Source organism: Vanessa cardui, chromosome Z (genome assembly GCF_905220365.1).
Source record: "Vanessa cardui chromosome Z, ilVanCard2.1, whole genome shotgun sequence".
NCBI lineage: Eukaryota > Metazoa > Arthropoda > Insecta > Lepidoptera > Nymphalidae > Vanessa > Vanessa cardui.
The window spans coordinates 15,672,206-15,696,920 of NC_061154.1; the positions used below are offsets into that span (position 1 = coordinate 15,672,206).

A 24,715-nucleotide genomic window follows, 5' to 3' on the forward strand; every position below is an offset into this window, starting at 1 on the left:
ATAATTTGTCTATTCAATACTGAAACGCGAAATGTTTTTAAAATTATTAATAATATCGTACACTTTCATTTAGCGTAATCCGCTCAGAGCACTGTCGAATAAAAAAAGATACTAATAGCTCCATTCTCATTTTACGCGTCACTTTTATTTCTATCTTTTTATAACTGACAATTGTACAAATTCTACTACAATTCATTGTTTTGATAACATATTAGTTTAACGTTTGTAGGTCTTGACTATTTACAATTACTTTATAATAAAATTAAATCCCATTGAAACGAAACTAACAAATGCTAATTGTGGCAAACGTGATTCAGCTCAACGTAATCAATGTCGAACCATCACTGAATAGATAAACGTGTTTAAACGAAATAATAGACGTATTTGTTTATATGAATTGTCTACATGTGATGACGTCACGAAAATATATTTTTTAGAGAAACAGTTCTGACTCTACAATATGCTATGAAGGATATCAAGCGGCGTGATTTTTATGTCATAAGGACTCACACGAACATTTCGTCCTGTACCTACACATACAAATCGTAAATATTATATTACTTATCAATAACTGACAATGCATGAAGCACGACCTCATTGAAATAAGGTCAGTAAGGAACATATGCAGTAGATATTTCGATAAAGACGTCTTTGATATAACGATTTTAGCTACTTAGAAATGTACGAGGCGTTGTTAAAACGTGAAACGATTAAATTCGTGTAATATTGAATAAACGATTTCAAATTAGTGCGAAACATTATTCAATCAGTGGTGTCAATATTTTTTATACACGCAGACGGACAGGCAAAAGGCCACCCGATTGTTACTGTAAGAAACGTTAAAGATTCTTTGTCAATGTGGCGCAAACTCAGATGTTATGCCCCTTGAGCTTGTAATTCCCTTGGCTCAACTAGAATAGTTCAATATAGAATAAAACAATACTAAATATTTCTGTTTTTCGGTAGCGCCTGTTCACTCACATAAAACCATTATTTAACGATTTTATATCAGCTACTTTTTCCTATAATGAGATTTTGAGGTAAGAAAATAGCGTAAGTTTTTTGTGTAATAAAAGACAATTATGCAATAGTTACGTTTCATCTTCTTAGTTTGCGTGAGTACTTACTCTTCCAAGTGGAATTTATTCAGTATTTTGCACTTTTCACATATCTAACTTTTTGTAAAAAAACACTCGACGGATTATGATGCGGTTCCCACTTATAGAAAGAACGATAAATACGGATGGTTTGTATTTATAATATGTAAATATTTTAGACTATTTTGAGTTTGAGCTAGACGGTTTTTTACCAAACAATTCTTTCTTTTTGTTTTGGTACTCTTACATAAACATAAAAACTATGTATTAGAAAAATACAAGTCCTGAAAGAGTCCATAGAAAATTCCACAATAAAAAGTAAGTATCCTCGAGTTTGTTCAAAGGTTTAATCAAAATATTTGTATTTAATATGAAATATATCAGTTACCTACGACATATAATATAGATTCAAATACTCTATATATTTTAAATAAATGCTGTAGTTGCGTTGTTTACAAATTACACGCAACCAAAAATATCATGTTCAGCTTAACAGGTAATCGGAAAACCGGTTCAAACTTTTGACCTTGTCACTCAAACGAACTCTTTGAATTTACAAGCCGTTGACATAATCAATCAGTGTTTGAAAACGAAATTCAGGCGAAAATTTATAAAAGTAACAGCCTGTGGGCTAAGGCCTCCTCTCCCATTAATGAGAGGGTTTGGAACATATTCCACCACGCTGTTTCAATGCATGTTGTTGGAATGTACATGTGGCAGAATTTCGATGAAATTAGACACATGCAGGCTTCCTTACGATGTTTTTCTTCACCGCCGAGCACGAAATGAATTATTAACACAAATTAAGCACATATATGTATATACATAGTGGTGCTTGCCTGGGTTTGAACCCGAAATCATCGGTTTAGATGTACGCTTTCTAGCCACTGGGCCATCTCAGCGTGAAAATTTATAGTAACTAATATTTTAAATTCATGACATGCCTCTATCTACAAAGTAACTTATCACTAAATAAGTGTTAAATAACTCAATATTTTCTTATAACGCTCACTTCGCACTTTCTTGACTAGTCAATCGAATAAGTGTATAATCGCGAATAGCGTAACAATATGAGTTTTATTTTTGTTTTTATGACACTCGCTACTTCGCTATTTCGTTACGTCGCTACGTCGCTACGTACGTACGTCGCTACGTGTACGTACAATGTACGCTCAATAAGTTCATTCTACGAGCAGGGTTTTGTGCAAGTCAGTCTGAGTACACGTGAGGTACACGTCTACTATTTAACTAACTAACAGCAATACTCTGTAACGTTGCAGTATTTTGACGAAAGTACATGATTCATGAGATCATCATGATTGCGGGTTCGCGAATTTTCATGCGCTTAATTTCTATTTATTATTCATCTCTTCATCTCGTGCTCGGCGGTGAAAGAAAAAATCGTAAGGAAACCTGCATATGTTTAATTTCAACAAAGTTCTGCCACATGGGTATCGCAATGGAGCGACGTGACGGAGTAAACTCCAGATACTCCAATGAGAGTGAAGGTCTTCCAGCAGTGGGAAATTTACAGATGATTACATGTTTCAAAATAAATTATATGTTAATTCGATTAAGGTGCGTCGAGAATGGAAGGAATCATAATATTTCTTTCACCACAAAGTTACCTCTATGCCTATTATTAGTTGGTATGATAACGGCTTGGAGCAGTATTCACTTGTTAATATAATAACGTCTGGTCCATATATACCAAGGTAAATGTACTCTTAGCAACATTATAAAATAATGTAATCTTGAACTTGCAACAGGGTGTAAATTCATATTAAAACGTTAAATGATCCGCCTTAGAAATAAGACACGCTTCGCACGGAGCGGTGTAATAAGGTATGAATAACCGTAATTTACATCGCAAGAAATAACACAACTCTCTACTCAAATATATAACCAGATAATTATTTAATAATAATTTTATACATAGAAAACGTATTCAATATGATATTGTCACGTTATTAGTCTGTACCGCAGATTTTAAAATTAAAATCATTTGCCGCTAGGATTCTGTGCTTGTCTGGGTAGATTCTGTTTACTTTTACCGCTAAACAGCATTAGATATTTATATTTAATGTAATTCAAATATAAATACATCTTTATTGAATATACTTTTCGTAGTTTGAAGTAAGTAAGTATTAAGAATTCGTTTTAAATCTAAGTCTCAATAAAGTAAATAATATTTCTAAATTCCTTATTTTAAATTAAAATGGTTAATTTTTTATTAAAGTTATTAATTTCGGGATATTTACCATGTTTTTTTATTTTTGTTCGGTGGAGCTCGATGTTTCGATATTATCTACGAATGTCTAGTTCTCGTGAACAAAAATAAAAAACACGGTAATTATATCCCGAAAATAATCAACTTCCTAATTATTTAACTACATCTTAGCGATACCTATTTTGTCTGAGTCATAATAAATAAACTGCCGTTACAAAAGAATTTAGATATATTTGATGGACAGCCGCGACGAAGGAGATAAGATTTATTTTTAACAAAAAAAAAAAAAAGTATTAGAAATAGAAAGAAACCGTAGACAAGTAGTGAATACTAAAATATAAAAGTAAACTAACTATCGTCTTTTACTTTGTTCATAACTTTATCTTGCGTTGTACTAGTAATTTGTAGTTTTTGTCCTGAAAATGGCTTTACATGATATATGCCTTTGATGGGCAAATGTTAAGTTAAATACGTTTTGTGCGATGCTACCGCGAAAATCGACGCTAACAGGGATTAGTTAAAAATGATACTAAACTGAAATAAACCGCACGACGTATGTTGCGTTTCTGCTAGGACGAGATTTAGTTAATTGAAGCGTCAAACTCCTTTATCGGCCAACGCGTATCCACAGTACGTAATAAAACAATTAAGCAATTCCCTAAATTACAGATTGTTTGCCAAACGAGCTAACCGGTTACGTTTCCTGTATCCGTTTCAGTTCTATATCGAACTGTTCCACTTTGCTGCAAAAAATCTTCAACACATGTATTCGTCAACAGTAATTAACTTGAGAATATATCTTTGTAAAACTTATCAATTATAACAAAAATGTATATATCTTTTACAAGCGACCTGCCTCTTCGCTCGGGTAAAATACTGATATTAAATATACCACAATATATATCTCGACATCACATTATAAATAATATTATCAGTGTTTCTTTACTATATTGTCCATGAATAAAATACAAAAACCTTCCTCTCGAACCAAATTGAGAGGCATTCGACATCTATCTATTAAAAACCACTTCATCATACCTACCTACCTACATTACATCGAAATCCGTTGCGTATTTTTTAAGATCTAAGCAATGGACAGACAGCGATAAGCGACTTTATTTATTTTTATTTGAAATACTTTATTGCACAACACATTAAACGACAGTTAATGTAATAAAGAAACAAAAAAAAAAAAAAACAACAAATGGTGGGCAAAGGAGGTCTCATCGCTTACAGCGATCTCCCACAGACAACCTTTGGTGATAGAAGCTTAAGACGAGAACAGGTAAGTGCAGATAGAAAGAGGAGATAATAACTACAATTTAAGTATACTAATATTACAGTATAATAATAAACTACACACAATTACATTCAAATAATACAAATATAATAATATTATATATCAAAATATATACATAATTATAAACTGCATATTATTTCATACCTACATACATTATTGGCATATGGACACATAATAGTTTGTTTTATACTATGCAATGATGATGATGTAAGGAGAAGTGTGTGATGTGGCATCCGGTTAAAACGAACGAGTACACTATATATTATGAATTAAGTAACAGACACAATAAAATAAATAAACAATGTTTAAGATCGTTTGAATGACACTGACAAATGAAAAATTAAAAAAAACGTTTAAAAAAAGAAAGAACTGTAAAGAGAGAAAGAGGAGAAAGCACAATTGTCCTTTAGGCTTTCTCATTACGTGATGATTATTAAAAGTTTACCGATCGGCGTAAATGAACTTCATTTTAATAGCTATATATATATATATATTCATTCTAATAATCTTTCTCTAACCAAATTAAAGGACGTCTCCCATTAACATAGTCGATGCGACTCCTGAACCAATTTCGGTATTACGTCTGAAGGGAGATCGGAAATGGCAAATCATTGAAAATCGAACGATTTGCGAACACAAAATAAATATAAAAACGAAGGTAAGGGGAAGTTTGATAATTGTATGTACTTTTAAACCTCTTTCGAGAAATCTCTCGAAAAGAAAAAAATATATATTTCCTGCTATAATTCTTTTTTTTCTGGTGCGTATACTAAATACTTATTTTTCTAATATTATTTATGTTTTTCATGGTTACATATAATAGACTAATCCTGTATTTTTTTAATGGAACGGCAAATGTTCTTATAGCATTTTGCAATAAATTATTTCTCAATGTGAAAAATCAAATAATTATCTCTAAACTCGACTTATTAAAGTATATACTTTGTATACTATATCTAACGATATTAATTTCGAGTCATAGGTTCAATCTTAAATTTCTGCTAAAGTTAGATGGGAGGACAATAAGCTAAACGATAAAGATGTATGGAAAATGTGAAGGCCAATTAAGATATTTATGTATTTGAATTAAGTTTTTAACGTATTTGAGACAGTGATTTCAAACTGTAAACTACAGCGAACTTCATTACCAATTAACCATCACATATACTAATATAAACTTTAATGAACAAATCTTTAGTATACGAGTGGCCCAAATATCAACGACAATTTCAACCTAGGACATTAAATACCTATCTACTTAAAAAAAGAACCAATAAAAATAATCAATAAATTGAAACTACTGCACCTATGTAGTAAAGTAGTGTGATTAAAGATTTGTTCCGGAAACCTATTGGACTACAATCCCATAGAATACTGACATAACTGTTGTATATATTCTGTACTATGCCGTATATATTCTGAACTTTTTGTAAACAATTATTTCAAAAATATATCAAAGTAAAAAAAGACTTTTCACAGAACAGATTCCATCACGCTGTTCCAATGCGGGTTGGTGGAATGTACATGTGGCAGAATTTTGCACATATGGCATAAATATATTACACGTGCCAAAAAAATATACTATAAAATGCTTATATAAAGCTGAAGCGTTACTAAAGACCAAAGCAGTTAATTTTTTAAACATCCTAACAAATTTCGATGTTGGGCCATATATACAACTCAACAGGTCAGGATACAACAACACGTGTAGTACGACACAAGTTAGATGTAGCATCGGCAAATTCAATATAACCGATTACTGTCGATTTACACGACCAATAGAAATAGCTCCCTATCGCGCCATTCGACGCTATTCGTCGCTATAGATTCACGCGTCAGAGAAAGCAAGTGCATGTAAATCGACGTGTCAAATTAATAGATTTATTAGGTCATATGATATTACAAGTTACTATGTTTGTCTAAAGATCATTTTCACGTAAGAAATAAATATTGATAATTTAAGATATTTAAGCGTATTAATATCGGATGTTATCGGTTTTACGAATTTTTCCGATGGTATATACAAGTTGGAATATGTTCCAAACCTTCTCCTCAAAGGGAGAGGAGGCCTTTAGCCCAGCAGTGGGAATTTACAAGCTGTTTTTGTTGTTATATATAAGTTGTATCGTACTATAAGTTGTTAGCTTTTAACATATGAAATATACTAGACTGACCTAGCACTGAAGATGGTAGCGAGGGCCATGAAACATCCGTCGGCCACTCTCGGCGGGCCGGTGAAGCACTTGTCCACGGTCCAGTCCAGCAGCGGCCCGATGTCGGGGTTGCAGTCGAGTAACAGTACTATCGTCTCGCGCGCCAGTTCGTATATCTACAAATAACATAATTATACTTACAAATGCCCAACTCGAATCGATCAAATATTACATAAAGAGCACGTTGTTTTTGTAAAATACTACATAATTCAATATTTTATTAGTAAAGTTAATATTAAGCGATAATTGAACAAAATATCTGTTTAAATGTATGATTAATTATTACAGTTCGAGATGGCTCAATAGTTAGAACGCGTGCATCTTAACCGATGATTGCGGGTTCAAACCCAGACAAGCACCGCTGATTCATGTGCTTAATCTATCTTTATAATTCATCTCGTGCTCAGCGGTGAAAGAAAACATCGTGAGGAAACCTGCATGTGACAAATTTCATTGAAATTCTGCCACATGTGTATTGCACCAACTCGCATTGGAACAGCGTGGTGGAATATGTTCCAAACCTTCTCTTTAAAGGGAGAGGATGCTCTAGCCCAGCAGCGGGAATTTACAGGCTGTTGTTGTTGTTGTTGTAATTATATTAGATAAGTACCTTATCATTGGTGGAAGAAAGCATCTCGCTGAGCCACGGGTAGAGAGAGCCGTCTTCGGCGAGCGCGGCGGGGGCGAAGCAAGGCCCGCAACACACCAAAGCGCTCATCGCCTGTCAAGGGAGATTAGTATACATTTAGAATTTACTTGGTGGTAGGGCTTTGTGCGAGCCCGTCTGGGTAGGTACCACCCACTTGTGTTCCGGTTTGAAGGGTGAGTGAGCCAGTGTAACTACAGGCACAAGGGACATAACATCTTAGTTCCCAAGGTTAGTGGCGCAGTGACGATGTAAGGAATAGTTAATATTTCTCACAGCGTCATTGTCTATGGGTGATGGTGACCACTTACCATCAGGTGACCCATATGCTCGTCCGCCAACCTATACCATAAAAAAAAAATATAGAAACACAATAAGTTATTACATGACAGATTATTTAAACTATTTGACGACCTCCATGGTCGAGTGGTGTGCACACTGGTATTCATGGGTACGCCACTCCGAGTCTGGGTGTTTGTGGTACCGTCGTTACTTCTGATTTCCATAACACAAGTGCTTAAGCTACTTACATTGGGATCAGAGTAATGTATGTGATGTTGTCTCATATTTATTATTTAAACTATGTAAGGAATTTGTGATTGTACGTAATGGTGACCCGTAAACACTGAAATAAATACTATGTCTAAAATGGGCCATACTAATACCTAAACTAAGATGTTTTGCCCTTTGTATGTACATTAGTTCATTTCCACCTTCACCTTTCGAATCGAAACACTACAATCAATTTTAAAAGAACATACGTATAGTATGACACAAATTAGATGTAGCATCGGAAAATGCAATGGAATGAAAATAAAACCGATTACTGCCGATTTACACAACCAACAGAAATAGCTCCCTACCGCGCCATTCGACGCTATTCGTCGCTATAGATTCACGCGTCAGAGAAAGCAAGTGCATGTAAATCGACGCGTCAAATTGACGAATATATTAGGTCATATGATATTACAAGTTATTACGTTTGTGCAAAGAACATATTCGTGTGAGAAATTAAATATTGATAATTTGGGATAGCGTACTCAATTCGGATGTGATCGGTTTTACGAATTTTGCCGATGCGACATCTAAGTTGTGTCGCACTATATGTATGTATGTTTTTAACATGATAAGACGTATTGTATCTTACTTTGAGCGCTGCGAGGTTGAGCCTGTCGTCTATTTCCGGTGCCTGCGGCTGCGGCTCCAGGGTGCCGAGGTGCTTGGCCAGCGGCCCGCACCAGCCAGCGAACAGACTGAACAGGCTCTTGCAGAGCTCGCGTTTCAGCAACGACCCGTACATTTCAACTGTCATCGAAAACGATCCTGGTTAATACTAGCACTACTTGGGTCAAAGAGTGCCACCAAGTTGTAACACAGTAAATTCACAATGTATGTGGTATGAGCCTTAAAATACGAAACAATGCAAAATGATAGAAAAGCGTTCATCCGAATTTATGTATCCGTTTTCCGTCCTTCAATTTAAAATTTCCAAAAATATTTTTTTGAAAAGTATTCTGTGCTAATTTGTCAAACCAATCGGATCTATAGTTTCAAAGATTTCGTGGTAAGTGCTACTTAAGACCGGCCATCTGAGTAACACTATAACATATTTTTTTTTTATGGTATAGGTTGGCGGACGAGCATATGGGCCACCTGATTGTAAGTGGTCAGCATCACCCATAGACAATGACGCTGTAAGAATTATTAACTATCCTTACATCGTCAATGTGCCACCAACCTTGGGAACTAAGATGTTATGTCCCTTGTGCCTGTTACACCGGCTCACTCACCCTTCAGACCGGAACACAACAATACTGAGTACTGTTGTTTGGCGGTAGAATAACTGATAGATCATATAAGAGATAGAGCTGAGATGGCCCAGTGTTTAGAACGCGTGCATCTTAACCGATGATTGCGGGTTCAAACCCAGGCAAGCACCACTATATATATGTGCTTAATTGTGTTTATAATTCATCTCGTGCTCGGCGGTGAAGGAAAACATCGTGAGGAAACCTGCATGTGTCTAATTTCATCGAAATTCTGTCACATGTGCATTCCACCAACCCGCATTGGAACAGCGTGGTGGAATATGTTCCAATCTCTCTCCTTAATGGAAGAGGAGGCCTTATCTCAGCAGTGGGAAATTTACAGGCTGTTACTTTACTTTACTTTACTTTACTTTACATATAAGAGATGTTGGATATTTATTTATTTATTTATTTATTTATTTATTTATTTATTTATTTATTTATTTATTTATTTATTTATTTATTTATTTATTTGTAATCAACAGCGTATACAGATTATATTTGTACAGATTTTTTTAAATTACATGAAGACTATGGCCACAAAGATTACAATATAAAATGTTTAATATAATATATTTAACAAAGTGGATAACAAAAAGAAAGTAGGTCTAAAGAAAGTTGTTGACGTTTGTGACAAGAGAATATTCACAAGTGTATGGGTATTTGGATGTGTGATTGTGCATGCGTGTGTGTTTTTTTGTGTGTATGTGTGCGTGCGGGTGTGTGTGTATATAACTTTGTACAAGTATTCTCTTACGCGGGAAGCTCTTAATAAGCTCGGTGACGAAGTCTGCGAATGTGAGCCTCTGCTCTCTGGCCGCCGGGGCGTCTTTCTCGGCCTCCACTTCGAGGCACTGCCGCACACCCTCGAGGTACTCCGTGATACTGGAATGCAGTCCGCCGCTCTCCAGGGCGTACGAACTAAACAAACAGACAATATTATTAAATCTCGCACACTGTTCAATTAATATATTATTATACGACACAACTTAGATGTCGCATCGGCAAAATTCGTATTAAATCCGAATTGAGTACGCTATACCAAATTATCAATATTTATTTCTCATGCGAATATGATCTTTGCACAAACGTAATAACTTGTAATATCATATGACCTAATATATTCGTCAATTTGACGCGTCGATGTACATGCTCTTGGTTTGACTGACGCGTGAATTTATAGCGACGAATAGCGTCGAATGGCGCGATAGTGAGCTATTTCTATTGGTTGAGTAAATCGGCAGTAATCGGTTTTATTTTCATTCCATTGCATTTTCTGATGCTACATCTAATTTATGTCGTACTGTAGCTACATTATAAAAAAAAAATACTTTTATTTTAATAACCCAAAAATGAAAATTATACATATTTTATGCAGTTACTCAATTCCTACACGAGATCCAGCAATTATTGAATCCATACATGGCTTTCCTACGAAAATTATTTTTAGTAACACTTAGAAATCTAATCCGTCATAGTTGAAGAATAGCCTAATTTTTAATTGCCATTATTGATATTGCTTTGATATGATAAAAAGTTAAATTCTATGACATTGTTTGGAAATTAGTTTTCTATTGCACACATACACACACATACACACATACTTTTATAGCAACCATGGTCTTTTTCAGCACTACGATTATTCTTTGAAATTTATTATAATATCTTATACTTATGTTCAAAATTTTATTTAATAACGAACAAGTTATAAGTAAATGTAAAATTCATATCAGTCTTGCTTCGTCAAAAATGTTCTGTATACCTACTGTATTTTTGCTTTGTATTTTTTTTCTATTCTTCAGGAACTTACTTAGTGTCCTTAGTTTACCATAAGTGATAAGCATAAAAAATGTAAATCCGAAATTGGCTACTGTTTGGACAATGTATTTTTCTTTTATCAATTACTTTTGTATAAGCTGTGGATTTTGTTACAAATAAATTAATATCTTACCTTGTGGCGAATGTTTTCCTTTGTGCAATGATGAGCAACATTTTGTTCAAATGTAACCGAAGGGCGTCACGTCGTCGTCTCCTTCGCATATTCTCTTGCTTGCGATCGACGGCCTCTCGGAGTAATGGTATTAGTTCTTCGAATAAATCCCTGTATTTTTTTATCGTAATTAATAATATTGAATCGTTAATTTCACTAACATAACGACGCGCCACAAATCAGCGTGGTGGAAAACAGGCTCAAAACTATCTGCTCAACATTTTACGAGAACCTTACCGGGTAATCACTTTTTAACAGGCTATTATTTTTTTTATTTGTATAATATCCCGGGGCCACTTGCTCCAGGTTAATTATGAAATAAAGTTACACTTCATTTATTTATTCTTATAAGTCTTACCAACCTATTCCCAAGTAATTGCTGTGTATAAACTACAAATTATATTCATGCATTAATATCTCAACAAGCATGGCGAAACATACTACAAACCTCCTCAAAGGGAGGGGAGGCCTTAGCCCAACAGTCAGAAATTTAAAGGTATGTACACAGAAAGAAAGTATTTAAGGCCATTGTTCCTGCCCTTTCCTGCACTATAACAATTCTAAAAGTGTATATAATTATCAAATATAGAGATGAAAGTACTTGAGCGCGTCCGGATTGATGTGTCCGCAGGCCGCGACCGCAGCGTCCCGCACTTCGGGCGCCTCGCAGCGCGCCAGCGGCACTGCGAGCTTGTGCAGCGAGGCGGGCGCCGCGTGAGCACCCCGGGCTTCGCCCCCACTGCGCTCGCTCAGCGAGTCGGGCGACGAACTACATAAAAACTTACACTCAGGTATTGCATCGTTTGTTACTGCCTCACTAAAGATATCTTTGTTTAATGTTATTGAAATTCGACAGATATATAATTATAAAGAAATATTATTTGTGTATTTGTTTTATAACAAGCACTTATGTAATGCAAACGAAAACACAAAAAAATCATATGTTTTCAAGTGTTTTTGTAAATATATACTTATCTAAGAGTAAACAGAATTTATTCAAAACGTTATCGATACAGATTATATTTATAATTGTATCACGCTGTAATTTACAAATATTATACAGATATTGATTCAAATTCAAATCATATCAGTAGTCTCTGAATGTGAGTATTAATAGTATATTTGGTTGTTATGAAACAAATTACACAAACACAGATAATAATATTACACATACAAACATGTATTGATCAATCGACAGTGTGATCTGAATGACACTACTGGTAGGCGTAAATTAGAGCAGCGATGGCAACATAAACACAAAACTAAATGTATAGATATAAGCGTGATTCGATAAACAAAAAGCGAAACAGAAGTCATAAATGTCAAACAACTTTATCCACTTACAATACATGGAATATGGAACATATATCACACAAGATGGATAAGCGAATTCAGTCGAGTCTTCGATGTATCGTTGCAAATGTCAAATTCGATAAAAAAATAAAAGTATACGGAACCAATAATCGAATATTTAATAGACATATGTATTTGTAAATAAATGAGACAAAAGAAACTTAACTTTCCTATTTAAGTGTGTATTTGTAAGAGGTAAAAATAATCATCATATGACAGAGATACATAGATACATATCATATAAAACACATAAAGAACTCATTTGTTTTTTATAAGAAATGGTTGGAGTAATAAATGGGAGGGCGCTGTCACGTGTAATCAAATAAAAAAAAACTGTACGTCGGTTAATTGTCTACTGTTTGAAAATAGAATGAACTGTTTAATTATGTATCTACGTGTAGTTCCTACATATATCACAGAGGATATGCAATAGTCACATGCCAAACATGCTGGTAACTTTATATTCAACAAAGTGTAATTACTGTTGGATAGACAACGTCATAATTTAAGGACATCTAGCTACTTCATTCCTTTCACACGCACATCTCTTGTCTACTTTGTGAACTAATGATTTCTATTATTGAATCTAATTCGTAAATAAAACTTATACTTGTAGCATTAGATCTTTCTTTAAGTATAACAAGTTTTTTTTGTAGAAATTGCGTGCAAAAGTCTTACAATAGGAGGACTACGTGAAGGGGACATTCAGAACGAACGACGAATTAAACGTCAATTTTCGAAAGCACCCAACGTTATTTCACTTTGAACTAAAATTTTAAATCTCGCGAAAACACACACAGTAAATGATTAAAAGTAACGTTGAATGTTTTCTAATAATATTTTTACCCCCACAGCGTCTCCGGACACGCAGATAGGAAGAGGGCGCTATCCAGGCAGAATAAAACGGTATACGTATAACAATAAAGTTCAAATTGTAATGTTGACAAATCCTAAATTAAAGTAGCTGAATAAATTAAAGGTTAACAGTTTAAGCTTATGTTGCATAAAATTCGATTTTTTGAACTAATTCGACATATTTTTGGTTCGTAAACTTAGTGTCAAGAGTACTTGAGTGTGTTGTTATGTTCCGATATGTATTATTGGTTTATTTTATATATGCTGTAGGTGTATTTTAGTGCATATATGTTATATTATCTACAGGAAGGTATATTTATTGTGTAAAATATAAAAATAAAATCACTTCTTCATGCTTACAGAGGAGATGCTAGGTAGACTTCTGATTCTACTCATGGCAAAGTAGGGTAGTTATGAGATACTACAACGTAACCTAGAAAGGTCTATCTATTTATTACCACTGAGCGACACGATTGAATTTGATACACAAGCAACTTGAATTCGAAACGTCTTTCAAAGTCATATATATTAACAAACATCTACATATATGTAAAATGGGAAAGATTGGAAGAAAGCAAGAGGTACTGTACTCGTATGAGAAGTAGGTATGAATGATCACGACGGAACACAAAATGCTGATAAACCTATTGATTATTATTGCGAGGTCAGAGTGAACGCATCGATTCTATTATTATTAAAGTTCCAATGATATGCAATAGCTGTGCACAGAACCTATGAGTGATGTAATGGACGATTAGACCTCCATCAGATGTATGGACAAGGTCCATGAAGCCATGAAAGTTATCCACGAAACATGATATGCACTGTCGATTCCATCTCCTTTCGACTCTCAGATCGACCATGTTCAAAGTTAATCGATATCCCTGAAGCGGAAGACAAAACGGAACCGATTAATTATGGCAACGATAATCGGAATCGATAAGATTCTCTGAAAGTTCCAGCGAGAGGGAAGCGACAAGTGGTAGAGACGATGTGTCGAATGCGTCGTGCACATAGCGAGATGGAGCCACCTCGTCCGCTTGTGATGCTTGTGAGAGCGCGCATAGCTCAAGGGCAGCGTGAAGAAACCACCAGGCGTGTTGAGGCTCTCGCTGGACGAGCTCAGCGGAGCCGGCGCGACCCAGCCCTCCGCGCTGAGGGACAGAGCGCCAGCGGGCTTAGACAACGAGTACGACGGTCGAAACAACTCCTAACGCCCCATCACTGGTTATCTCGACAACACACACAAATTATATCAAACTGTAGATGATAAAAAAGCGTGGAATTAATACCTGTTTACTTCCAGGCAGGATATATTAATTTAATAATTGTATTAACTTAAAAATTAACTAACATGACTGTATTTTTTTTAAATGTTGAAAAAGAGTAACTACTGAGTTTCTTGCCGGTTCTTCTCGGTAGAATCTACTTTCCGAACCGGTGGTAGCTTCACTTAATTGTTAAATGACGATTCAAAAGTGCTTGTAAAAGCCCACTTGAATAAAGTATACTTTGATTTTGATTTTTGATTTTGTATTATAGGGGGTATTTAGTCTGGTTATCTGTAGAAAACACTTGAGTAACAATGTAAAAACATATCGCTCGCTTAAAAATAAACTTTTATTTACATCGTCTCGTTCATCGACTATCGAGTGACGAATCGAATGCTTATTTATTTTCACACACATTTGGGTGTTACAGAGAAATTCGTCGGTCCGAATACAACTTTGTCTAGGCCCGCAGGTACCGTATCCACCAACTTCTCAACTAAACACTCCAACGTATATCATACCAGTACCCATTGACGATATTAATAAACGGTTTCATAATTCGTTTTAATATCATTTTGCACATTTTTATCGAAAACAAAATATAAAATACTTGATGTTACGATGGATCCGTTGAAATTATCGGTAATACTAAAGAACCATTCCTCTATATAAAATATGTGCACACTAATATTATATTACGTGTAATTTAAATATGTTTAAAATCGTATAACTGACTGTCATGCGTTAAATATTAATAATATCCTAACATCTCTCGATATAACAAATACTAAAAACAATTATCAAATCACTGAATTAGCACGAATGTAAGTTTCACAGCAAAATAAGGATCACTACACGTTACCTAATGTTGTAATGTAATTTAAATATATTTAAAAATACACATATTATTTCGATAAAAAGCCGATATATAAATATATATAAAGTATATTCTGTTCGATAGTCTGTCTATGTGACGTGTAATTTTGTCTGTGATAAATATTGTACGAATGATTTTATAAAAAAATGGTACTCGATCATGTTCAATACCAAATGACATTTCGAAAAGTTCAACGTGATTAGCAATTTCATAGAAAATTTTTGACGATTATGAAATTTTAGTTCGTTTTTAGTTTTTAAAATATATTTATTGTAAGGTTTTAGTATAGTATTAAAAATTTTTGTCAATTTACATGTTTTCTTTATTTGAAACAAGTCAGAATGTCAGCAAGATTATACAAAAATTTTAATAAACCCTACGGGTGTTGTCGCCTTTATTGTCAGCGATGAATGTTGCCCTTTTTTTGTTGTTAAACAAAAGCAGCTCAAAACCACTCCTTTATACAGTTGCTTTATAAAAAAATCTATTGTTTTGTCTTTCTTTTCTTAAAATCTATTTTGTTGTTAATTCTAAGCTAAGAAGAGAATAAGAAGATAGGGAAAATTTTATATTATCACAATTGCTTTAAAAATATCATTCGGTATTTATCATAAAAATAATATAACTGTTGACGTTCCAATCCATTGTTAAGTGGAAAGTGACACAAGCTAATATAAAAAATTAATTAACTTCCAATCCACTTAACAAAACATATAATATATATAAAAATATATATGATTTGTTCAAAATAGTGTATATTGTGTGTGTATGTATGTGTTAATTTACCTCAGGCTTAAGTCGGGACTCGCGCATCTGATGACTGGGCTCGGTACAGCCGGCACCACCAGGTATGCCATTGTCATGTAGTACTTCCATACTTGCATATAGCCGTCTCTTTCCTTCTCAGGCTTACGTGGTAAAGCGGGGCCGCGAGAGAGAAGAGAAGCACGATTGTCGTTTACCGGTCTGAAATTTAATTTTTTAATGACATAGATTTTTGCACATCTCCAATTATAGTATCAGGTTATTTTACTTATTTTCAATTCCCTGCAAATATTTTGCATTAAAGTTTTTTAAGTGACTTAATGTTATTTTAACATAATTGTAGAAAAAAATCATCTATTTTATTTAGTAATCTGTGGTTGTAATAAAATATAGACATCAAAGGCATATTTAGTCATCAAAGTTTACTTCCTGACGTAGTCAACAGATCAATAAATAGTTTTTACGTACGCCGGTTCGATAATTGTATAAAGAGCGTGTATTCGTGCGTGCAGTATCGGCCACGCTTGTAACACCGTCGCGGGACACTGCGCCGGCACGCGACTTTTCTCGAGCAAACCGAATAGAACCACCTAGAAATAAATACATAGTTTAACAAGCTTTAAAATTTAAAATAAAGACTAACAATTTTTTTTTATGGACGAGCATATGTGCCACCTGATGGTAAGTGGTCACCTCACCCATAGACAATGACGCTGTAAGAAATATTAACTATCCTTACATCGTCAATGTGCCACCAACCTTGGGAACTAAGATGTTATGTCCCTTGTGCCTGTAGTTACACTGGCTCACTCACCCTTCAAACCGGAACACAACAATACTGAGTACTGTACCTACCCAGACGGGCTTGCACAAAGCCCTAACACCAACAATCACAATTACAATATACAAATCTTATAAATTGCTAGTAGGGATAGCAGAATCATTTCAACTTAATAACTTGATTTTATGAGAACTTACCTCCCAAGGGTCAGCACCGTTAGTAGAGCTGCCACTCCAGCTATTCTTCGAAGATGTTTCGTCGTGTTGCAGTCCTGATACATAATCATGGTTACAAGATTGTTTTAACTGATACATTTATTGGCATTTATGTGCACACATGTACACTATTTGTAAATAATCTGCTTCAAATGAATGTTTAGAATATCATGTAACATAGTTTGTGCGACGACATGTCATCACTTAAAGGTATTGCACATTTTTATTTGCTCATACATTAAAAAGTAATAGCAGCTCCTGTTATCCAATAAAGCACTTGCTACGATATCTGTACCAAAATTTTATTCCCTCACTACTGGAATAATTCCGGAGACAAATCGAACTCAGGTCTGGAATCCATAACTTTATGGTTCCAATATATTATGCTAGAAATCAGTAATAAATCCAGCCATAGTCTAAAATATCCTATTACCCCTTTGTATATGGAATCTTGATAATGGATGACTACAACACTTACCAGCTGTCCAAACAGCATGACTTCGTTCCGCCACCCACACCAAGTCAGGTTGAGCGGCAGCCAATAGAGCTTGCTTCTCGGTCGGGGGCAGGATAGGTAAGCACTTCTCAGTGAAGTACGGTACGTGTATATCTGCTGCGTCTATTAGCGCAGGCTCGTCCCTGGTCAGTTGTAGCCTCTCAAGCAAGTATTTAGTTTCTCTGAAACAAAAGATACCAGTCAAGTCAATGTTCAATTGAAAAAAGAATTACAGTATATCGTTAATTATAACGGATTTGAATCGCGTATATTAATAATTTTTTAAACATCCCGACGTTTCGAGCACTTTACAGTGTTCGTGGTCACGGGTAGAATAAGATGACATTTGTCTATTTGAAGAACAAAGGAAATATTATTAACAACTACCGCCAACGATTTCTCAATTGATACCTTGAATAACGTCGGGATGTTTAAAAAAATTATTAATATACGCGATTCAAATCCGTTATAATTAGTTTTATTTAAATGTGTAATAATCGCGAAAATTTAAGACAACATTACAGTATTACGGTATCTAGTTTTATTGTTATATGTAGGCGAACGGCTAAATAGGTAAGTGGACACCGACGCGCATAGACATTGGCGCTATAAGCATTATTAACCCTTCTTACATATCAGCAATGCAATATCAAACCTAGGAGCTGAAGATGTTATGTCTTCTGTATCTAAAGTTACATTGGATCACCACCCTTTCCAACCAGTACAGCAATACTAATTATTGCTATTTGGTGGTAGAATATCTAATTAGTTGCTGTTATTGGTACCAATCCAGACGACATTGGCAAAGTCCTACCAAGAAGTCAAGTAAACAACTTTTAATAGGAATTGAATAATTCAAATGTTGGAAATAATTTACAAAAACAACTCCAATTTACCTTAGGATATGGACAGCCAGGCGTCGAGGATACGCCTTACCCTGGCACAGCATAACCAGTCCCAAGGCCTCGGCCCCTCTGATGATAGAGGCCAGAGGTTCCGGCTTGGGCGGCGAAGCACTAGGTTCCCCATTCTTCCAACTCGTCACCAGTTGTAATAGCATTCTGAGTCCGTTTTCCACTAGTTGCGGTGACGTATCCTATAAAATATATATGATTATTGATATGAATCTTAAGTCGAAGCAATAAGAGCTAAATTTAAAACATAATAAAACAAAGCACTGAGTTGCATATTCTCTTGTTTCTATGATCAATTAAATTTGGCACATATGCTTTAAAAAAATACTCTGATCTATTTAATATAAGAGTGTAAGTTAATTCTATGAGTACCTGAACCTCCTTGGCTAGGAACTGCGTAAAGCCAGCGAGAACGTCTTGCCGCCACTCTGGGAAATCCACAATTAGCGTTTGTAGACTCTGGAAAGAAAGTCCTCGCAATTCTTCGTCCATATGCACTGTTAGCCGGCAGAGAAGATCTACCAGCTCGTTTGGACTCATACCTTCCGGTATCAACCTGTTAATAGATTCAAATGTATTACAAGACCTTTACTACTTAACTTGAAATTGTTATATTCAATAATAAAATCAAAAGTCATTTTTCCAATTAATAAAGCTTATAAAATAATACATACCTCGGTATGGCAGCAACACAGGTCCTAAACAAGTCGATTCTCGGCTTCCTTTCGCCTGTATTTATCTCCTGTTCTTTAGTCACGTTTTGGGTATTCGTTAGCATCAACGGCCGTCCGTAATGAGCGTCTAGAGCTCTGAGGATTTCCACCAGAACCCGCCTCACGTATGGAAAATAGGCACTCATACCAATTGACCGAGCTGTCTCATCCGTCAACATTTTGTTAAGGAAAGTCTTTTTAACACGTAAGGTGTTCCCTGAGGGCAGAGTACCAGATGTTCTAGGCATAGGCGGCTCCCCTTCTTTCTGCTGAAGGCTGTCAGCTACGACAAGGAACGCTCGGAGTCCGATCGACATTCTCTCCGGTGTTAAGATGATTTTGATGGGTCGTCCCACCATCAGCAAATCGAAGACTATTTCTCGCATCGCAAAGTCGAGCCTCTCTTGGGCAACGAACTGTATGATTTTGACGAAGATGTTGAGCGGTGTGTCACGCGGCACAACCCCCTTGGAACCTTTCGGGAACAGTGAGTTCACAATACTCTGCAGTCTGGACTGCGTGGCTGAGTTGCTCTCGCATTTGATTCTGATCATGTACACCCAAAGTAGACGATACAGCGACTCTGTACGAAAACGACTTATTTTACTCAAAGTTTCACTATTAAATGATATTATATTAGATTTATAAATTAAGATAATAGAAGTTATAGAAGAAATTGGAATTTTTGCTTTTTATTATTTTCACAATAAAAATATCAATTACTTTACTAGGTTGTTAAAAGAGCTTCATAAAAATCCTATGCATCAGTATTACTGCTCAAAAGTTATTTGTTAGTTTATAATTGTGTTCCTTTTAAAAAAAATAAGTAAGCCCGTACAATTATAGGTCAAAAAACATTGGTTTAGCTTTGAGTTTGCATTGCATTGGCGATATAAATAATGATTCAGTTCTTACAGGACCAATGCAATATGCCACTCATAATTTTTTGTTGGCAATGGAAAGCCAATGGAAAGGTTTTTTGGAATTCTATTAAATTTAAAAAATATTTTTCAATACTAACCAAGTGCCACTCTGCACATTTTAGGGTCCCGATTTTTTAGATGTGAAAGGCACATGGCGAGAAAGCAATGAAGGTTCGCCAGGAAGAACTGCTTCTGGGACACGCAGAGTAGACACGTGACCAGCGGGAACAGCGCCAGGCGGTGCTTGGACTTGGTGCTCGTGTCCAGTGTGTGGCTGTAGAGCATCTCGACGAAATTCTTTAAACACGGTACGTTCACTTCGTTTTTCACCGTCTGGGGATAACACAACAATATAATGAATAGAACATAAGAGACACAAAAACTTCCCTATGTTTTATTTATTTATTTATTTGTAATCAACAGCGTATACATATTATATTTGTACAATTTTTAAGACTATGGCCACAAAGATTACAATATAAAGTGTTTAATATAATATATTTAACAAAGTGGATAAAAAAAAAGAAAGTAGGTCTAAAGAAAATTGTTGACGTTTGTGACAAGAGAATAATCACTATTATTTTTTATTTATTTAAAATACTTTATTGCACAACACATTACACGACAATGGGAAATAGAGAGACAAAAAACAACAAATGGTGCGCAAAGGCGGTCTTATCGCTTATAGCGATCTCTCACAGACAACCTTTGGTGACAGGAACTTAAGACGAGAGAACAGGTAAGTGCAAATAAGAATTAAGAGATAATAACTATAATTTAAGTAGACTTAAAGACGAAATATTACAGTATAATAATAAACTACACCCAACTACATCCAAATAATACACATATAATAATATAATATATATTATATATCAAAATATATACATAATTATAAACTACATATTATTTCATACTTACATACATTCTTGGGATATGGACAGATAATAGTTTTTCAAGAGATGTTTAAAGATGGACAAGGATTTCGATTGCCGAATATCGTTGGGTAGTGCATTCCAAAGTTTGACGGTTTTCACAGTAAAAGAGCTACTGTAAGTTTGTGTCCGTATTTTTTATTAGTTTTAATTATTTACTTACCGCTGCAACTGGTACAAGTATCTCGACGAATAGTCCGGCCAGCGCATGCCGGATATCTTTGTCCTTAACCTCGAGGAAGTACTGAGCACATTCTTGCAAAAATTGAAAGGACGCCTCGAATTCCTCAATGGGCACCATCTTGACTCGAAAGAACTTCATACCCATTAACAGGGATATTATACTCTGTGTTGTGTGGGGAGATGGCTCGCGGCTCTTTAGCTCCTATATGAATGAAAATATAAAATTGAAACACATATAGTAATTAGCTAAAATTATTAATTAAAAAAAAGGTGTAGAATTTTTATTAAATATTTACTTAAACTAAACAAATATAATCAAATTTGTATTTTTTTGCTGAGCTGCTGAGACTACATCTAAATAGACACAAGCATTTGATTCGAGTCCAAACAATATCCAGTATAAGACTTTTTTTAATTAAATTTATGACATAATTATTTATAACATACATACATAACGGTTTAATACACTTTGTTAAAACAAATTCGTCATAATGTCTCCAGAACGCATTAAGACACGACGATTACGACATACGATACATATTATGGAAGGAAAACTGCGAAGGATATTTTTAGGACACAAGTCAATCACAACATAAAAAGTGCAGTTCTATACCCTCACTCTTTTGATACGGAAAATAACTGAAAAGTATTTAGACTACTTGCCTGAATTACTTACATAGTTATAAAATGAAACATTTTCAAATATTATATATCACATACAATATACACACCTTGAATCGAGATGGCCCAGTGGTTAGAACGCGTGCATCATAACCGATGATTGCGGGTTCAAAGCCAGGCAAGCACCGCTGATTCATGTGCTTAATTTGTCTTTATAATTCATCTCGTGCTCAGCGGTGAAGGAAAACATCGTGAGGAAACCTGCATGTGTCTAATTTCATCGAAATTCTGCCACATGTGCATTCCACCAACCCGCATTGGAACAGCATGGTGGAATATGTTCCAAACCTTCTCCTCAAAGGGAGAGGAGGCCTTTAGCCCAGCAGTGGGAATTTACAAGCTGTTGTTGTTGTTTGTTGTTGTATACATACCTTTAATTCAGCAGTAAATCGTTTTCGCACGGAGGCAAAACGTGACTGAGCGAGAACGCCGATAACTTCTGCGTACAGATCGGCTATGATGTGCACATTAGCTGCATTCGGGTTTGACTGCAAGCTGGAACAATAAAGCATAACGTCACAATCTGGTTGAAGAATCAGAATATTTTACCAATAGTGATGATATTAGTATGGATCAGAGCAATTGATTTTGAATTTTATTGAATAATATTTTATTATTAGCTGGGTGTTTATTTATTTGAACATACTAATGTCAATTCCTACTAATGATATTCAGTGGCGGATTTATAAATTTGCCGCTATAAGGCTATTGAATTTTTGCCGCCCTTCTGATTTTTGAAATTGAATAATTTAATCATATTAATTACATTTATTCTGATATTGCAACATTATGATCTGTGTTCTATAGTCCTCATTACATCGGTTACTAGATGATTTTTGCTACCAACTATGTAGTACTGTACGGATTACGGACGTAATGTGTATACATATAATTATAATTATTTCTGTAAGAAAAAAAAATTTTGGACAAAATCAGCCGCTCTATGCTTCAGCCTACTTAGTCTATTTGTAAATCTGCTGATGATATTTGAAGAATACATCACTACATGCTTCTCAACGTGGGAAAGTATTTTTTTACAAAATGAAACCACAGAAGCAGTAACATAGTGTCTAAGTAATCCATACCCTTCTTTATAGTTGAATCGTTTGAAGGCCACATTCTCTATGTACTGCACGAGATCCTCGTGACCGGGGTGGAAGGGCAGCTGGCGCAAAACCTCAATCAAGGCGAGGCAGAAGAGGAACTCCACGGCCAAATCTCGCCGTTCCGCCTGAAGCTCCTCGCAACTTCGTTCAACTTGCTCGGTCCCAGCTCCACTGCCTGACACTATGTAGATTATGCTGAAATTAAAAAAAAAATACTCAACTTTATCTAAATAATAAATATAAAATAAATATGAGACAACATCACATACATTACTCCGATCCCAATGTAAGTAGCTGAAGCACTTGTGTTATGGAAATCAGAGGTAACGACGGTACCACAAACACCCAGACCCAAGACAACATAGAAAACTAATGGTAATCTACATCGACTCGGCCGGGAATCGAACCCGGGAACCTCAGAGTGGCGTACCCATGAAAACCGGCGTACACACCACTCGACCACGGAGGTCGTCAAGTCGTATCTATATATATTGTATTATTTTTATTATGCAAACTCTATATAATTGGGGTCAATGAATCAAAATCAAAGTATACTTTATTCAAGTTGGCTTTTACAAGCACTTTTGAATCGTCATTTAACAATTAAGTGAAGCTACCACCGGTTCGGAAAGTAGATTCTACCGAGAAGAACCGGCAAGAAAATCAGTAGTTACTCTTTTTCAACATTTAAAAAAAATACAGTCATGTTAGTTAATTTTTAGGTTAAGACAATTATTAAATTAATATATCCTGCCTGGAAGTCAACAGAAAAAATACATTTCCTCATTTCTTTCCATTGAGTTATTGATATCTCAAAGATATATTTTAACATTGTTTTATACGTACTTTAAATTCTTACCTTTGAATATAAAAATTATGTTATTTTGATTCTATTTGATGGTTATTCCTAAGAAACTCAATGGAATATTTTACTCACCTTTTATTTCTCAAATCTTGATGAGGTTTCTTGGCTTGTTCATTAAGTTGTGGCGACTCGGCCATCTGCCTCTCCAGCCAGCCGAACAGGGCTCGCAGCAGAGACGGAAGGCAGTGCTCTGCTACTGTACCAAAGGCGGAGAGGATTTGATCCAGCTGAGGGTCTTCACCTCTCTGCAGCGTCTTGTTGAGTGGCTTTTCCTGAGAAATTAAAAAACATTATAATTCTACACACATCAGATTATGTAGTATATTATTACCTTATATTAAACTATTTATAAATATAAGTAGTATATAACATATTTTAGGTGGTTACTATAATATGCATTTTAATTATTGTAAAAACATTTTTTTTTAATAATTAATTTTATTGTGTTGCTATGATTTTATATTCTTTATGGATAGATTTGATAGAATATTGAGAATA

General features: G+C 35.0%; 1 protein-coding gene across 1 annotated transcript in view; it reads right to left on the reverse strand.

The window, feature by feature from the left end:
- The window catches only part of LOC124543224 (protein furry), a 134,098-nt gene that overhangs the window by 105,532 nt on the left and 3,851 nt on the right, over positions 1 to 24,715 (reverse strand). Inside the window, exons 6-24 of the mRNA XM_047121356.1 lie at positions 24,290 to 24,489; positions 23,332 to 23,547; positions 22,618 to 22,741; positions 21,546 to 21,767; positions 20,546 to 20,780; positions 19,486 to 20,107; positions 19,184 to 19,367; positions 18,794 to 18,993; positions 17,880 to 18,079; positions 17,384 to 17,457; positions 16,874 to 16,995; positions 16,427 to 16,606; positions 14,524 to 14,646; positions 11,886 to 12,053; positions 11,246 to 11,395; positions 10,052 to 10,215; positions 8,634 to 8,791; positions 7,451 to 7,561; positions 6,802 to 6,956 (exon numbers count right to left, since the gene is read on the reverse strand). Of these exons, the coding sequence (XP_046977312.1) occupies positions 6,802 to 6,956; positions 7,451 to 7,561; positions 8,634 to 8,791; positions 10,052 to 10,215; positions 11,246 to 11,395; positions 11,886 to 12,053; positions 14,524 to 14,646; positions 16,427 to 16,606; positions 16,874 to 16,995; positions 17,384 to 17,457; positions 17,880 to 18,079; positions 18,794 to 18,993; positions 19,184 to 19,367; positions 19,486 to 20,107; positions 20,546 to 20,780; positions 21,546 to 21,767; positions 22,618 to 22,741; positions 23,332 to 23,547; positions 24,290 to 24,489 (3,608 nt within the window). The remainder of the gene's footprint in view (positions 1 to 6,801; positions 6,957 to 7,450; positions 7,562 to 8,633; positions 8,792 to 10,051; positions 10,216 to 11,245; positions 11,396 to 11,885; positions 12,054 to 14,523; positions 14,647 to 16,426; positions 16,607 to 16,873; positions 16,996 to 17,383; positions 17,458 to 17,879; positions 18,080 to 18,793; positions 18,994 to 19,183; positions 19,368 to 19,485; positions 20,108 to 20,545; positions 20,781 to 21,545; positions 21,768 to 22,617; positions 22,742 to 23,331; positions 23,548 to 24,289; positions 24,490 to 24,715) is intronic.